At 35.8% G+C, this 17,907-nt stretch overlaps 1 protein-coding gene and 1 non-coding gene across 3 annotated transcripts in view; both read left to right on the plus strand.

Moving 5' to 3' along the window:
* pank1a (pantothenate kinase 1a) overlaps positions 1 to 17,690 on the plus strand; it is a 41,023-nt gene extending 23,333 nt beyond the window's left edge. The window contains exons 2-7 of one of the 2 annotated variants that reach the window (XM_005158505.6): positions 3,369 to 3,721; positions 5,761 to 6,014; positions 9,906 to 10,082; positions 12,866 to 12,989; positions 13,665 to 13,790; positions 14,579 to 17,690. In XM_005158505.6, coding sequence (XP_005158562.1) covers positions 3,369 to 3,721; positions 5,761 to 6,014; positions 9,906 to 10,082; positions 12,866 to 12,989; positions 13,665 to 13,790; positions 14,579 to 14,638 — 1,094 coding nt within the window. In that variant the 3' untranslated portion in view covers positions 14,639 to 17,690. 2 annotated transcript variants of the gene reach the window in all.
* On the plus strand, positions 13,174 to 13,259 carry mir107b (microRNA 107b). Its single transcript, NR_030655.1, has one exon. It is a non-coding gene; the product is annotated as a microRNA 107b (primary transcript).
* Positions 17,691 to 17,907: the final 217 nt, after the last annotated feature.

A 17,907-nucleotide genomic window follows, 5' to 3' on the forward strand; every position in this document is an offset into this window, starting at 1 on the left:
TATAAGATTCTGATGGTATGATAACCTTGGATAAAATTATCACAGTTTCTCAGTATTGTGTTTGCTGCTCTAAAATGTTGTTTTAAAATGTCTGGGTAAAAAAACTATTTTTTCCCCATTAAACACAATCTATTTTATTTAAGAAACATTTAAAATATTTTGGACCAATAGTTTTTGATGTGTAGGTTACTTTTCTGCTGGAGATACTTTTGCCCTAAAAAACTAAATAAAATAGTTGTGAAAAACATGTAAAAAATGTAATGACATGATTGTAAAGTGATTTGGGTTTATGGCCATACACAATAAATGCGCTATATAAATGCACGTTACGTTACATTTTTGTTTTTCCTGGATGTTAGATTATAGTGAGAGGCTCCATTGTTCTGTACTAATCTGATGGTGTTGGGTAATGTGTGTAATCTTCATTCTTGCTCTTTTGTACAAGCCCTTTCTCTTTCACATGGACACTCTCCTGCCTGCCAATTGCTCTCTGTCAACCACTCCATCTCTCTCAGTCACATTCTCTCTCGCCACTTTTTCACCTTTCCCAGCTTCTCACATGGACACACTTGCCTGCCAATTCTCTCTTAGTCTTTTTTTTCTTTCTTTCTTTCTTTCTTTCTTTCTTTCTTTCTTTCTTTCTTTCTTTCTTTCTTTCTTTCTTTCTTTCTTTCTTTCTTTCTTTCTTCTTCTTCTTCTTTTTCTTCTTCTTATTATTAATATTATTATTAAATACAAATAAAAAATTATTAATTAATAAATCAGAATTAACTGTACAGTTTAACAATCAACATTTATGGATAAAACAGCAATGATAAATCAGAATAATCAGTAATAATAATAATGTCTCTCTCTGTCTGTCAGTATCTCTCCCTCACCCTCAACATGCCTCTTTTGACTGGGGGATGTAAACAGACCTTTCACCCACATGGGCTGTTTGATGTCATTATGTCACACCACTGTCACACCCCCTGTTCTCCTGCTGCTTTTGGCTCGGTCAGTCAGGTCAACTAAGAAGCAACATAGTTTCAACCCTCTCTCTCTCTCTTTCTCTCTTTCTCTCTCTCTCTTTCTCTCTCTCTCTCTCGAAGATAATATTGGCCTATGGATAAAACACTTTTTTTCTTCAAGAAAAGAAGCATTTTCACAGTGACAATTGTGGTTTTCGGAAATATGCAAGCAAAGCACGTGCACATTGACTTTGTTGGGCTCAGGTCCACTTGATTTGCATGCTCTGAAATAAGAGTGATGTCCAAAATAACCCCTCCTGTAAATGGCCACATCTATATTAGGGGTGGAAGGAAGTGTGAGGATCATTTGAGATGATGTTGTAGCAGAGGGTGTTCTGCTCACAGACAGGTCACATCAGCTGATAGTGTTTTTACACCAGGTCATAAATCTGATCAAATCAGTCTGATATGAGCACGAGTTACTCAAGTTCAGACGTTTGTCCCTGACCTGCCCTAATGTTTCATGATTTCTTTGATTTCAGCTCGGCTTAGAGAACATCTGATGTAAGAGGCCACATCAGTAATAAAGTACCCATTATCTGATAAGACTTTGCTCATTTACTGGTTTTTAGACTGTTTGGAGATTCTGGTCAGGTTTTTTTCTATGCATTGATATTTGAAATGTTTTTTATATTAAAGAAGCAGTGGCGCAGTAGGTAGTGCTGTCGCCTCACAGCAAGAAGGTCGCTGGTTCGAGCCTCTGCTCAGTTGGCGTTTCTGTGTGGAGTTTGCATGTTCTCCCTGCGTTCGCGTGGGTTTCCTCCGGGTGCTCCGGTTTCCCCCACAGTCCAAAGACATGTGGTACAGGTGAATTGGGTAGGCTAAATTGTTCATGTCCGTAGTATGAGTGTGTGTGTGTGTGGATGTTTCCCAGAGATGGGTTGCGACTGGAAGGGCATCCGCTGCATAAAAACGTGCTGGATAAGTTGGCGGTTCATTCCACTGTGGCGACCCCTGATCAGTAAAGGGACTAAGCCGACAAGAAAATGAATGAATGAATAAGCAGACCTGTGTGTCTGTGTTAATGTTGGTTCTGCTGCTGTCTCACCTGCTAAGTGTCCTAGAACAGCCATTTGGAGCCTCACTGCTGTTGCCATGGTAACTGTCTGTCTGCTCATTGGCTGCTGCAGTGTTGCTCTTGGCAACCAAGTCAGTGCCTTTCCTTGGTTGGCCTGCTTGCAGTTTTTCAAGAAGCTTTCACTCAAAAGTTTGTGGACAGATTGAAAAAAATAATCATTTCAAGTTTACTATTACGCTCTCGTCAAGGCTGCATTGATTTTACAAAATATACTGTTCAGTAATAAAGTTTGCACTGCGCGCTCACGATTTTTACATTTTTGGTTTATAAATCTAGTTAATAATATCATTCAGAGGGTCATCATTCACACTCATTAAATAATTACTTTATAGAACTTTATTTCACATTCTTGGGAGATACAAAGCCCAGACCTTTGCCCAGACCTCTGTGTTTTGTATCTCCCAAAAATGTAAAATAAAGCTATATAAAGTAATTACTTAATGAGTGTGAATGATGACCTTCTTAACAAAGTATACTGTAAAATTAATATTTTTGTGAAATATTACAAATTAAAAGTGACTGTTTTCTATTTTAATGTAAGTTAAATAAATCAAAACTAGCCATATGATTTTGTTAGCTCACATTCACAGTTTGTGTTGAACAATTCATCTGTACATTTCATTAAGAAATAAATTTGTTTGCCCTTCTAATCTTCAGTTGAAATCTGAAAATGCACTTCCTGTTTTTTTCAGTTCAATTGTCAGATTACGTACAGTATATCTTAGCAAATGAATGTGGCTAACATACTGGGTATTAGATTTGCTCAATCCTATGAATAATAATATAAATCATCATTGCAAAAGAAAAGTATCAAATTAATATATTTAACATTCATTCATTTTCCTTCGGCTTAGTCTCTTTATTCATCAGGGTTCGTCACAGCAGAATGAACCGCCAACTTGTCCAGCATATGTTTTACACAGCGCATGCTTTTCCAGCTTCAACCCTGAACTGGGAAACACCCATACACACTCATTCACATACATACACTACGTCCAATTTAGCTTATTCAATTCACCTGTACTGCATGTTTTTGGACTGTAAGGGGAACCGTAGCACCCCGAGGAAACCCATGCCAACACTGAGAGAACATGCAAACTCCACACAGAAATGCCAACTGACCTAGCTGGGTCTCGAACCAGCGACCTTCTTGCTGTGAGGCAACAGTGTTAAACACTGAGCCACTGTGTCGCCCATTATCAAGCATTCATATATGCCATTGGTCCTTTAAGGATGTATTTTCTACACTTATGTTGACTGATCTCTTTGTTTCTTTCCAGCATTTCCATGGTTTGGAATGGACATCGGTGGTACTTTAGTAAAGCTTGTATACTTTGAGCCGAAAGACATCACTGCAGAGGAGGAGCAGGAGGAGGTGGAGAATCTGAAGAGCATACGCAGGTACCTCACGTCCAACACAGCCTATGGTAAAACTGGCATCCGCGACGTGCACCTGGAGCTGCGCAACCTGACCATCTGCGGTCGCACAGGGAACCTGCACTTCATCCGCTTTCCCACCGCCGCCATGCACAGATTCATCCAGATGGGCAGAGATAAGCACTTCTCTAGCTTGCACACCACACTCTGTGCCACCGGCGGCGGAGCTTACAAGTTTGAGAATGACTTCAGGACGGTAAGGAGACAGGTCACAAATGGGCTTTCAGACATTAAAAAATGATTGTAAAATCAGATGTTTTATATTCAGGGCTTTCTTTTCTTTCATTTTTCCATATCATCCAGCCCTACTTGCATTTTAATTAATCATTTAGTACAATGCACTAATTGTGTACTTGCATGTTTTAGATTATACTTACTGTAATTACACAATTCACCCATCACTTACACCTTAACCCATCACTTAAACATACACACACCACGCTTTATCCATATCCAACCTCAAGAGCCTCATTGCTGTGTTATATGTGTTAATATGAACATAGTAAGTACAATGTAAATATTTTTAGATGCAAGTACACAGTAGTTAAGGCCACATATTTTAAAGTGCGACCAAATTCCTCCAAAGATTGAATGCAAATATTACAATCAATGAGAATTTGATTTTTAGGTAGTAACAAAGCTGATTGTTTTATGTAATGTTACTGATTTAACTCTCCTATCATGTTCACATCCCGTCCCTAACTTTAGTGTTCCCAGTCAACAATGTCTCAAAGTAGTGTTTATAGAATTAGACATAAAATAACTGCAGTGAAAATACAAATAGGCACTGAATATGCATTACAAAATGATCAATAGATGACAGAAATCAAAATACTTTTTTATTACCAAATAGTCAGCTTGATAATTAACTATTACAGGATCTGACCAAAGAAATTGAAATTTCTTAATTAATTAATCTGAATGATTATCAAACAGCAAAGCACACACAAAATGGTTTGATTTCCTGTGTACTGAGTACTCGAATTTTCATTCCGTCCTTCAATTAGACAATATTAGTTTGCTCATGTAGGGAATAGTGACTGGGGGAATAGATGGTGAGTATGGACACAGAACTAGCACTAGTTATACTTTCCTCATCTTTGAAAGTTTCTCATGCTAATGGTGTAATGCAAAAAAAAATGTTTGATGCTATACTAAGCTAAAAGTGCTCGTGCTAGACCCAGAGATTGGCTGAACAGAGAGAGAAAGAATGAAAGAAGGAACAAGATTAATTTCTTCTTTCTTAGTTTCTTTCCAGAAAAAGAAAGAATAAAGGAAAACACACAGATGGGTTCACATAACAGACACCTGTCTAGTATGTGTGAAGATATAATGAATTGTTTCATCAGGAAGTTGGTTCAAGTTGGAGGATCCAACGCTATCTTATGGCAATTTATAACTTTGATTTAGTGGCTCATATAAATTTGTACGATCTCGTTTGTACGATTTAGTATGATTTGCTTATGCTAATGATGGTTGGCTTTAGGGGGTGGGGTCGGGTGCCCCGCCTCCTTTTTAAAATCATATAATTTCTTTTGACTAAAGTTGTACAAATTAGACACTAAACTGACAAAACGTAAAATAGTTACGTTTTCTCCTGAGATCAGGCTGAAGGATCGGTACATATGTGCAGAAAATAAATGTGTACCTGCAAGAGACATTGTTCAGTTTGAAATGAGTGTGAGTGAGTAAGTTGGAGTGGTTTATATGGGGATGTTTTCTGTCTGATGGATGACTATAGTCTGGATACCCATTCATTTCCTAAAGGTGTAACAAGGTTGATTGAAACACTCAAAATTCAAAAAAGTTTGGAGGATATCATAAGGCCTTGATCCTTTCCCAATCTTTTTTGGTAATTCGATGTAAGAAAACAATATTTATGAGTGTTTTAAATTGTAAATCGGGCAGATTTGACCCGAACACGACAGGAAGGTTAAATGAACACTGAATGTTAAAATAACTGTCATTATGTTTACTGGTTTTCTTAACAGGAGTGGAAAAGTGGGAGTGTTTGTCTGACAAAACACTTTCTGCTGTCTGTTTGTATTGCAAGATGATTCAATATAATAAAAAAACAACTTCCACTCTCATTTTAGTTTTTACAATGTTACTTTTTTAATACTTCAAGAATGACTACAATTTCAGACATTTCACAAATGCATTTAAGGGGTGAATGGTCTATTTGTCATAAAGACAGCAATGAGCAGTCATGAATCTTTCTCTCTTTTTTTGTAGATGGCAGATTTGGAACTCCTGAAGTTGGATGAGCTGGACTGTCTGATCCAGGGCCTGCTGTACATTGACTCTGTGGGTTTTAATGGTCATCCTGAATGCTACTACTTTGAAAACCCATCTGATACACAGAACTGCATCAAGAGACCCTGCCGCCTTGACAACCTTTTCCCCATGTTGCTGGTCAACATTGGCTCAGGCGTCAGCATTCTGGCTGTGAACTCCAAGGACAACTACAAGCGTGTGACAGGCACCAGGTCAGCACCGTTGAGCAACTTTACACCATGCATTAGAACATTATGAAGACATGCTTATGTTATTCAGGACAACGTGTGGGTAGTTTGCAGATGATTTGCTTGCTTGATGTTAATAATAGTAATTATTACTTTGTAATAAAAGTTGCAGTACATTTCAGATAAAAACGTGTTGTGAGGACTGAAATGATTTCGATTACAATAATCAGAGTGCAGTTTAAACGGCAGATTTTGCCGTTCAAATACTGGCAATCTTGATTTACTTATTATGTTGAAGTACTAGCAATATCTTAAAAATAAAAAGATAAATAAAATTAACTTTTATAAAACAATTTTAAAAATCGTTCACATTTTGCCATCCAAATACAGAAAATTCTGTTAATGTTCACAGTCTATTGTTACACATGTGTTTTTAATATTTAATATTTATTTATTTCATGTGCAACTGATGATGATTTAAATTTTTTTATTATATATATATATATATATATATATATATATATATATATATATATATATATATATATATTGACATTTACATTTAGTCATTTAGCAGACGCTTTTATCCAAAGCGACTTACAAATGAGGACAAGGAAGCAATTTACACAACTATAAGAGCAACAATGATTAAGTGCTGTAGGCAAGTTTCAGGTATGTAAAGTGTACGAAGCAAAACATTAGTAATTTTTATTTTTTTTTGTAATACAGTTAGCGGTGGACCCAGAGAGCCAATTGCAGATTAGGAAGGAAAGTGGAGACTAAATAGTTGAGTTTTTAGTCGTTTCTTGAAGACAGCGAGTGAGTGACACAGCCGTTCTGATGCAATTAGGGAGTTCATTCCACCAACTGGACAGATTAAATGCGAGAGTTCGGGAAAGTGATTTTTTCCCTCTTTGGGATGAAACCACGGGCGACGTTCATTCACAGAACGCAAGTTTCTGGAGGGCACATAAATCTGCAGAAGCGAGAGCAGATAAGAAGGAGCAAAGCCAGAAGTTGCTTTGTAGGCAAACATCAGAGCTTTGAATTTGATGCGAGCAGCAACTGGCAGCCAGTGCAAACGAATGAGTAGCGGAGTGACACGTGCTCTTTTAGGTTCATTAAAGACCACTCGTGCTGCTGCATTCTGAAGCAGCTAAAGAAGTTAGATAGAGTTAGCTGGAAGCCCAGCTAGTAGAAAGTTGCAATAGTCCACTCTGGAGAGAACAACAGCTTGATCAAGGAGTTGAGCAGCTTGTTCAGATAGGAAGGTACGGACCTTTCTGATGTTATAGAGTGCAAATCTGCAAGATCGAGCAGTTCTAGAAAAGTGGTCAGAGAAGTTTAGTTAGTCATCAATCGTTACTCCAATATAAAGCTATTGTTTGAAATATAAAAAGAAAACGCTCAGTTTTTCTCCCCTTAGGAGTTCACTATGCAGCCTCTGTCACCATCTTGTGGCGCAACCAACTTTGCTCTGCTCAGTATGACAGGCTAATGGCACTGTATCTTCAAAATTATAAATATTTAAAATAGGCACTGTACTTATAATTAAACTGCATTGTTGCAATCTAAACAACTACATTATCACCTAAAAAGTCTCAAAAGTACATTATGTTGTACACCAGCAGCAATACTTGTAGTGAGTTACTGATCTCCTGTCAATCTATGTGGGCGGAGTAAAACAGAAGGGTGAGGAATATATCGCATGGCTAAATCAGATTTACGAACCAGAAAGAACGGTTGTATACATGTATATGCATGCCTCTCACCAGTGCCAATATACAGCCATATCGCACTGCTACTCGTGTGATATTGCTCATAATCAAAGTATTTTATTAATTGCATATATATATAATCATCTGCACAAAATCAAAGATTGTCAGTTTGTGACTGGCTTACAGCTTATATTCCAGAAAACGGTATAAGCTTTATCTGAGAATTGTTCCCCTAATTTTGATTAGTGCAGTGCTTTACTAGTCAAGGTCCAAAAATCATTTCAAACATGTTACCAACTTTTAATAACAGATAAAATTTGTATTTTGTGTTTATTTATTTCTAAAAGAAACTCACTGAATGATTTGCTTCCATTAGGTGTTGATAATTGCTGAAAAGATAGGTGTACTAAATAGCAATGAAATCAGTTTGAAGGGCTGGTTGTAATTTACTTGTTATTTAATGTGCAAAGAAACACCTCTGTTCTTGTCAGCAACTTCCGTTAGGATCCATCAATATCATAAAGCTTAAATTTAAACGTTTCTCACTCCAGCATGCAATGTGAATTAACCATTGGCTATTTGCTAAACACATAGTCCTGACTGTTTCTTCATCTCTCATAGACACAGAACCACAAGCCTGTTAGAAGCAAAACCAGCTCCGGCTGTGTTGAATTTCCCTTTGAAACACGAGACTGAGTCATCTAATAGAAGAGAACGAGTGTGTGACTGACAGTGGTGTACTGTAGGTTGTGAAGTTCACTGAGTCAGACAAGCATTTTCAATGTGCTTGTACCAGAATGAAATGGAGCCTTTCAGCTCTGATTGACAAAAGGGAGGAGATTTGTCAGCTTTAGTCAAAGCTGATGTGCCAATCTGTCACACTTGGAGGAGGATCAGGATCACATGCTACAAACCTCTGTGGTGTTTTTAGCTGTCAATTTGAACATCACTGCAACAACAAGTCTTTTTTTTTGGTCGTTTTTGAATGTTTAACACTGTTCACTAGAGGTCCAATGTTTGGAATAATATTTTTTTTTAGAAATTTTGGAAAAAGTATATTATGCTTATTAAAAATGCATTTATTTATCTAGTAGTTAATTTATCATTTATCTAGTAGTTACAGAATTGATTATTCGTATAATACTGTACCAAATAGATTTTTTCCAACATCATCTTTACTGTCTAAGCTTCTATTGAGATCTTTTAATTAACAGGGTGTCCGTGGTGTCTTAAAAGGACTTAAAATGTCTTTCAAAAACTAAATTTAAATTCACAGATATATTGTGTAGTAGGTCTTAAATCATTTTAAACGGGTCTTATTTTTTACCTAATTTAAGTTACCTAATCGGGCTGACACTGCATCTAAACAGTATTTGTATTTATATGTATTTAAGTTTTTTATTGCAAAAAGATACCATATTCCAATTATATTGGAATTAAGCATATAATTGCATAAGTCTAAAATGTAATTCATAATAGTCTTAAAAGGAGTCTTAAAAAGTCTTAAGTTTGACTTTGACCTGCAGAAACCCTGATTAAGCTTTGAATATTTGCCATCATATTTTATGAAGTCATTAACCCAAAAACACAGTACTGTGACAGTTGGGTTTAGGGTTGGCATGGGGGTAAAAAAATACCATTTATTGGGTGATTTAATAGATAGCATAAATAATACTAGGTATAACTACTGTGTTACGTTACTGTGATGGTTGGGGTCGGGGGTAGATGTTAATAAAATACAATAAATGGGAAATTTAATAAATAATATAAAGACCTTCTCATTAACTTCCTTCCAAAACCGTATTCGATCTAGCAACAACCGCTGAAATGAGTGCGTTGAATTTGATCATAACAGTGATTCAAGGTAGAGATATTCAAAAATCTTTTATGTTTTTTATGTTTTAATTAAAAAAAAAAACTATGTTAGAATGAAATATACACACATTTAGTTTTATTTTACATTTTAAAGTTATTACATTACAGAATTAAATCTGTTTTTGCAGCTCACCTGGTGTAAGACTAGCCTAAGTTTAGACTTTGAACTTGAACTTTATGCAACCGGTGCATGGTCTGTGTGTGACCACAGTTTAAATTGTTTAAAGGTTAAATTGTATACATGTGTGTGAAATACATGTGTTCCCAATAAGCATGTTTTGTCTATCAGTACATAATTCTCCCTTTTTTTTCCTCTCTGTAGTCTTGGCGGTGGGACTTTTTTGGGTCTCTGTTGCTTGTTGACGGGTTGTGAGACGTTTGAAGAGGCACTTGAGATGGCCAGTAAAGGGGACAGCACTAATGTGGATAAACTGGTGAAGGACATCTATGGTGGCGACTACCAGCGCTTCGGCCTACAGGGCTCTGCAGTGGCTTCAAGGTACAAAAGACACACTGTGTTTATGTGTAGTGTCGGGTGAAAGACATCCACAAATGAAATGTGAGGCTGTATTTATGGGGTCTCACGTGTGCAGCTGCCTGTCTCATGTGACACAAAATGCATTCTTCATGCCTTTGGTTGCTTTAAATATATGATTGCTTTTTAAAAGAACAGTTTTAGTTGCTAACAAATGTTTTAGTGAACTGTTCTTAAAATAAATGATCCATTTCTAACTAAGAAATAAATGATTAAGTGTGGGGTCTCAAACTCAAATTGGCTGAGGGCCATATCAGTGACTGACAATTCATGGGAAATACGTTTTAACATTCTAGCACATGAAAAACGCGGAAACCTGATGTAATTGATGCACTCGGACATAGTTATGACATAGTTATGACAGCTGAATGTAGTATGCTTAACTTTGTTACCTTTACTGGCAATTGTTCTTCTCAATATTATTATAAATTTTTTTGTAAAACTACAACAAAAAGGGGGGAAAATATATTCATATCCACATTTACTTTAACAAGTTCAATTTAGCCAGCAGACAAATTTTAATAGTGCACTTTTTTGTTTTACATTTCTTAATACGGATATTAGGAAAAATCTATTAATCAGACCATTTTAATCGAATATTAGCTAAATGATTATATCTACACCACCAGCATAACGAAAGAAGTGTTTGTACAACAAAATACAGGTGGTATAAAACTGGTTTTAATCAAAGGACCATTTAATATTGTTACGTTCCACTTAAATCTAGAGGCAAAACACAGCTAGGAACGAACAAATGAAGAAAGAGGGGAGAGTACCTTTCAGACCCAGAATCAACAATCAACACATTCTTAATATTTTGATCACCATCAGACAACCATTGATTTATTGTGTGATCAAATGAAATAATGTATCTTAAATTTTAAAGAAACAATACAAAACAAAAATAATACCTCAGGATATGGGGTCTAAAATAACAAACAAAACAACCAATATGCCGAGCTAGTGCTGTTCCCATGCTGATACACTTCCGGTGACCTGTTATTGTGAACTTTTTCTCATTTTATACGGTTCCTTATACAGCATTGATGTTGTAATGTCATTAAAATACATTCAGTTAAATAAACTTTAGCATTTATTTAGTTGCTCAAGCGTAAAACGAGACAAAAAGCCGTTCACTCGCACGCACCGGTCAGAATCGGCAGGCTAATGCAGAAGCTCCATTGAATATACTGGGGTAAAATAAATGCTCATATAATAAAAGATATGATGGGGGAAATGTAATTTAATGCAGTGCTTCTTGTACAATCTGACACCCACTTTAAATCGGATATCACTCAGCTAGTGGAGATCGCTGATTTTTAAAGAAAACAGACCTTAAACCCACCGGAATTTGCATTGGCATTCAATTCGCCGGAAGCGCTTAACCCAGGTTAATGGCAAATTAAAAGTCCTATTAGCATGTTTCGGCATATACCCCATAACTAATTTAAGACAAACTAACTTACCTAACAAAATAAACATTCCCAGAAAGAAAAAAATACATATTACTTCCCTTTGCCTACCCACCGAAACAGGAGAAAAAGGTTTTAAAATATTAAAAAAAGACACGTCACACCTTACTTATACCAGCAACTAAATTCACATTATGAACATGAAACAAATAGAAGTCAGAAGCCTCTGGTATCTGGGACTGGAGCAGCTCAAGTGAGACATGTCGTCTCCCCTCTCCCTTGCCTTCTGGTCGGTTGCAACCAGTCTTTATAGCTCAGTTGATTAGCTACGCAAATTAGACTCAGGTGGCATCAATCTGTAAACAAAAGAAATCAGGAAACAGAAAAACTGCAATATAGAAACAAAAATAAAACAGTCACGGGACGTAACAATATTTACAAAAATAGAGCTTTAGGAAATATAGAGCACTTACAGTCAGCCATATATCTCAATGTTTAAATCCGCCCCAGAAATGATCTGCATAAGCTAGACCGCACACTGAGAGAAACCAAAAGTAACCCGAATATAAGTACATATACTTATATAATAATAAAGAGAATTTTGCATTATTTCACAAGGTTTTTTTCAAGGTAACAATCAAATTGTTTACGTTTTTTTTTTAAACCATATCTAAATCGTTCCAAATGTGTCATAGAGGTAATTTGGCCAATCCACAGTTTACATGTTGGGGATTCCTTTTTTTCCAAAACAGTAGCAGTAGCTTCTTGGCAGTAGTGAAACCGTTTGAGAGCAATTTATATTGTGTATTTGACAACAAATGCATTTGTTCAGAGAATCTCAGAATTAAAAGCATTAGATCCAGTCGTAATTGCAACTTCAGCATCTCAGAAAGCACTTCAAAAATTCCATTCCAATAATTCTGTATCTTAGGACAAAAAATAAAACTGAGATGGATCCGCATCTGATGAATTACATTTGTCGTAAAGAGGTGAAATATTTGAATAATTTAGCTTTGTGAGCAATTAGTTTTTTTTTCATTTTAAAAATAAAAAATAAATTGTCAAAAATATCATCAACCCTAAATGTTATTAAGGGTTAGTTTTATCATAACTGGATATTTTCAATATTTTTCTCAGTTTTTTTTATACAAATATAATGAACATGGGAAACTTCTTCCAAAAAAATCATACATCCTTCCGCTAGTTTGTTTTTGCTTGCTTTTACTTTAATAATAAAGTCCTCAGACATGTATTCATTGTTTATTATTTCTTCTGTAAATTACAGCAGATATTCCAGCCCTATATATGTTCTAACAGTTTGTGTTTTTATTACAGTTTTGGTCACATGATGAGCAAAGAGAAAAGGGACAGCATTTCTAAAGAGGATTTAGCCCGAGCGACACTGGTCACCATCACTAACAACATCGGCTCCATCGCACGCATGTGTGCAGTCAATGAGGTTTGTAGTGTTAGTGTTTGTTAGTGTGCATGTGTTCAAGTGGTGCTCACTGCAGAGCCATTTGGGCAGAGCTGAGCTCCAGTGAGGGGCTCATGCTCCCCCTGGCTGGAGCGCAGCTCTGCTTAAATGGCTCTGCAGCGAGCAGTGTCTCCAGGTGTTTGCATGTAGAGTGAGCAGCAGTCTCTCTGGCCACTCTGGGCTTCTCTACAGTGTTGCCTTGTAGCCTGGTGATCAAGCAGCATTGTACAGGGCTTTCAGCGTGTACAGAACACCATCAGAGCGGAAACCTGCAACAACACCCAGAGAAAACAGGATTCACATCACATTAGCTAGCGTCTGTGATGAGATGATGGCAGAAGTTTTAAATTTATTTAAAAAAAGAGTGAGGACTCCCCCTGCTGGTGCAGAGGAAGAGCTGCTGGAAATTCAGGATGTTACAACTTATCATTTCAATCACATGGTCCTTCTGATCCAGTTTAAGAAATAAAGTAATTTGTTTTATTCTGGTTCATTCTATCATTATCTGTCAAATTAAGCAGTGACTAGATTTAAAATAACTTTTTCTGAACATTTTGCAGACACAAAATGAGTGTTGAAAATGTGTCAAGACATCCACAGATTCTTTTTAGGCCTGCACGTGACTGAGTGATGTTTCTGTTCTGTTTTGTCCTGTAGAAAATTGAACGGGTTGTTTTTGTTGGGAATTTTCTACGTATAAACACAGTGTCAACAAAGCTCCTTGCCTATGCTATGGACTTCTGGTCCAAGGGCCAGCTGAGGGCCCTCTTCCTTGAACATGAGGTAATTCTGATTAACATTTGTTTTCAATCTCTAGCTTTCTTAGATTTGTAAAATACACTTCATTTAAAAAGCATGAGGTGAGTAATATTCTAGATAAACCTACAGCAAGGCTGGCTTTCATTTATCAAAGATACAGTAAAAGAGTAATAGTGTTAAAAAGTGTTGTTTTTTATACACTATATATTTTAAAGTGTAATTTTTTATTTATGTCACATGATTTTTCATAAATCAGTGTAATTTCTGACAGTTCTTATTTCTATACTTTCATACTGAACTGGTAACCGTACATTTCGGTTGATAGTCTCCAGAAAATCTGACTTGCCAAAAATCGCCATCATTGGGTCAGGGAGTAAAACACAATCGTAAACTTTAGCAAAGAACTGAAATATTTCTAACCAAAAATGTTTAATTTGAACACAAGTCCAAAAAAGATGTGCTAAGGTACCTTCAGCAGCTTTGCACTGCTGAAACTGAGGGATAGGACTTACTAAGCTTTGTTTTAGAATAGTGAATCTGTGTAGTACTTTGTACTGACTAAGGTTGTGTCTGTAATTTATAGAACATGAATAAACAGATAAAAGGCATTGATCCCAACCAGTCTCAGAGATTGAAATCCATAGGTCTTCTTCCCAAGCAACTTTCAAATGAAGAAATCTTTTCTAACATTATAAGTGACTGTAACATTACTTTTTTTTTAATTTTCTGCATTAAAAAACAGCAAAAATCGTACTGACCCCTTATTATTGAAGTCTATATTTAATTTGATCATAACATCATATGTGTTTCAGGGGTACTTCGGAGCGGTTGGTGCTTTTCTAGAGCTGCTGAAGTCGTCTGAAGATGCATAAAAGAAAGTTCTTATCGCCTCTGATTATCCAGAAGCTGCTTTACGACTTCCACACAGAAGCTCCAACAGGAAAACTGGGAACACTGGGAAATCTGAAAGATGCCATTTATAGTTATTAACCTGTAAATATCCCTTGAAAATAAGATTTTAAACAATATTTTTATGAGTAACTTAGTCTCCCTCAGAGTTTTGAGCCTTGTTGTACACACGTTTTCCAGTTGTTCTTTTTCTTTTGTACTGTTTGTAAATATAAGTGTGTAATGAACAGGGAGAGTTTACGGATGGCCAAATACTGCTGTGTTTAAGTTTTGCTATCGCTGACCTACTACCATGTGAGAGAATATTCAACCTTCCTGTTTGTTGTCTCTGAACCTGTTCAGAGTAATGGTTCTTTTGGAGTCTTTTTTGTGTTCAACTGCTGTCCAGACTCCAAATCATATCAAACAATACTCTAGATCAGATATTATCCTAGGTGCTGTGTTAGATGTGTCCTTAGCTATTTTAGTCAGGAATCCTGTAAGTTAGGAAAAATGCTAGTCTCTATTTCCAGTTGCCTCTAATTTTACTTTTCATCTTCATTACTGTTAAAGGAATAATTACTTTTGAAAACAGGCTCATAGATGGAAAATAAAAAGTTTACATTTTTTAGGATGATACATCTAAGAAGTGTACTTGTATCAACGTAATGATCAAGGTACTTCGCTGCAGTACCATGGCTGCAGCAGGTACTATTATATTACCCATCGTTGCCCCTGCTGCAGCCATGATATGACAGCAAAGTTTCTTGATTTTTATGCAAGAATAAGAGTATAGTTTCTAGATGTATGAGCCTAGAAAAGGGCAATTTCCGGTCCAGGTTAAAAGTAAGCTTTAAGTAGTAAAATTATTGAAAATCTTTGACCACTTCTGAGCAAGATGCTAATGGTCTAATCCAATACAATGATCTATGCTAAGCTAAGCTAAAAGTGCTCCCACCAGACCCAAAGATCGGCTGAATGGATTCAGAAATGGTCAGACTCGCCTGTTTAACTATAAGAGAGTTGTAAAATTAGTTTGTTTCCAAAAAAGCTGAATAATTCTTTACAGTTTTCCATTCATTTATGCATGTCAGCAATCGAATAAATCAGTTCACCATTTCATTTTTACCAGAATAGGTTATAAAATGTGTGTCAACTGATTCACGTAAAGCCTTTCATTTTAAAAGGATGCACAGAAAGCTCAGGGTGTCTCACTTTTAGATTTGAGAGGGAATACTATGGGACCAAGTGGCCAATTTGACACTTCATATTGAAAGCTCCTATATAATCCCACATTTTTTATTTTTCTCCAGTTTTGCTTCTTATATTTTTTTTTAATTCTGCCTTTTCCCATTCGTCTTTCTATCTTACTCAAAGCTGCTTCATTCAGAATGCATGCAGTTATCTTCATGCACCTCCTCTTTGTTAGTTGCCTTCCTCTTGTCTGTGGTTTGAAAAATGGTACTGACAGTGCTCAAAGTTTCAGAGAAATGGCAAAATAGAAATATTAAATCGTTATGACAGCAATTACCCACAAACCCCCTTTCCTCGTCCTTTCAAAAACCAAACATGATTAGACGGTTCAAAGACTCAGCCATTGTGTTTTCATTGTAGTGCCAAACTGAGAATGGGAGTCCAATCATGCATTCCTGCTTTGCCAGGCTTTGTATCACAATGCATCTCTCAAATATTAAGTATACTTGAAAGGAAATTCAGGATGTCATCAAAAATCAAAACACCACCGATCTTCCAGTCATTTCTGTTGTCAGACCTCTGTCTTACAGTATATGCCTTTTATGTGGTTGCATTTGTCTTTTGTTTCGTCTTGCATTCGTTTTTTGCATTTTAATATTTTTAGTTTTTTCAAAGAATGAGTTCAATGTCATTTTTAAAAGAAAATCTAAAAAAGAAAATTGTTGGGGACCTCAAAAAGTGTTCATGTTCACCTCTTTTGGGGTTTAATTAATTGCTTAAAATGTTGTGTACATTTTACAGTATTTAACTATGACTTTTGTTGGCCTTTAATATTTGGCATTAATCTATTTACAGCACATTCTGTGTACAATATTTTGCTGAGATTCACAAACATTGTAATTTTTATTTACGTTTTATGAGTACTAATATATTATTTGTTCCTTTTGATTTTAATGTTTTAGGAAAACTACCAAGTTTAAAACCCTCATTCTAGATTTGGATGTTCTGATTACAAATATATCAGTATGACAGCAGTATCTCATATAGACAATTAACATTCACACACATTGTACTTTTTTAAACAGTTTGTTCTTGTCACACAATGTTAGCAAGATGCAAGTGTGAGCATATATCAAAGAGTTCAAGCCTGTTTAACTGCACTTCGTAAGTCTATACATTAAACAGAGCTGTCACCTGTTGTGTCTGTAGTACACAGTATTATGTTTTTGTTTTTTTTGCAAACATGGGAGGGGTCCTAATTTGTTGTTGTCGACCTGTAAACTGCAAAACCGCTGCCCGTTAAATGAGTTATATGTAATGTAGAAACAACAGACATGTCTAAAGTCTGTTTTAGTATATATCATTGACAGTTTTACTAATGTAACTGCTTCCTCTAAAAGTTGACCTTAACTCCTCTTGCTATGCAGTGAAGCTGAAATCAGCTTGGTTAACACAATCGTACAGTATTTAGAAACCAGCTGCTTGCGTCATGTCTGCCACTTGTGTCAGTACTACTGTTTTTCTTTTTTAATACTGTTAATTTCTCTGATATTTTTCTGTGTGTTTTCATTTGATTCCTATGAACATTTTTAAACAGGTGATCCTTTGCGTTTTTGTTGATGCTACTTTAATTGACGTTTTGTTCTGTTTTGAGATTGTAAAAACATGTAAATATTCTTGTTTTTGGTTTTCACCTCTCAGATGACGCTAAAGCCACTCTGCATTGAAATCTTGGCTTTAAAAATATGAGTCTTGATGTCTGTGTGATTAACTGGATTAAATTGAATGATAGGATGCATAGACTCGTGAAAGAAGTTAATAATAAATTTGAAAAAATCCAAATGCATTGGTTTTTGTTTTTTACTTGATCCTTTCATCTGTTGAACCCAATAGAAGATACTTTAAAGAAAGCTGCAAACCTGTAATTCACACCTTTTTTTTTTTTGGACCAGTGTGTATGTATATATATGTATGTATATATATATATATATATATATATATATATATATATATATATATATATATATATATATATATATATATATATATATATATATAT

The sequence above is a fragment of the Danio rerio genome, chromosome 17 (genome assembly GCF_049306965.1).
Source record: "Danio rerio strain Tuebingen ecotype United States chromosome 17, GRCz12tu, whole genome shotgun sequence".
NCBI lineage: Eukaryota > Metazoa > Chordata > Actinopteri > Cypriniformes > Danionidae > Danio > Danio rerio.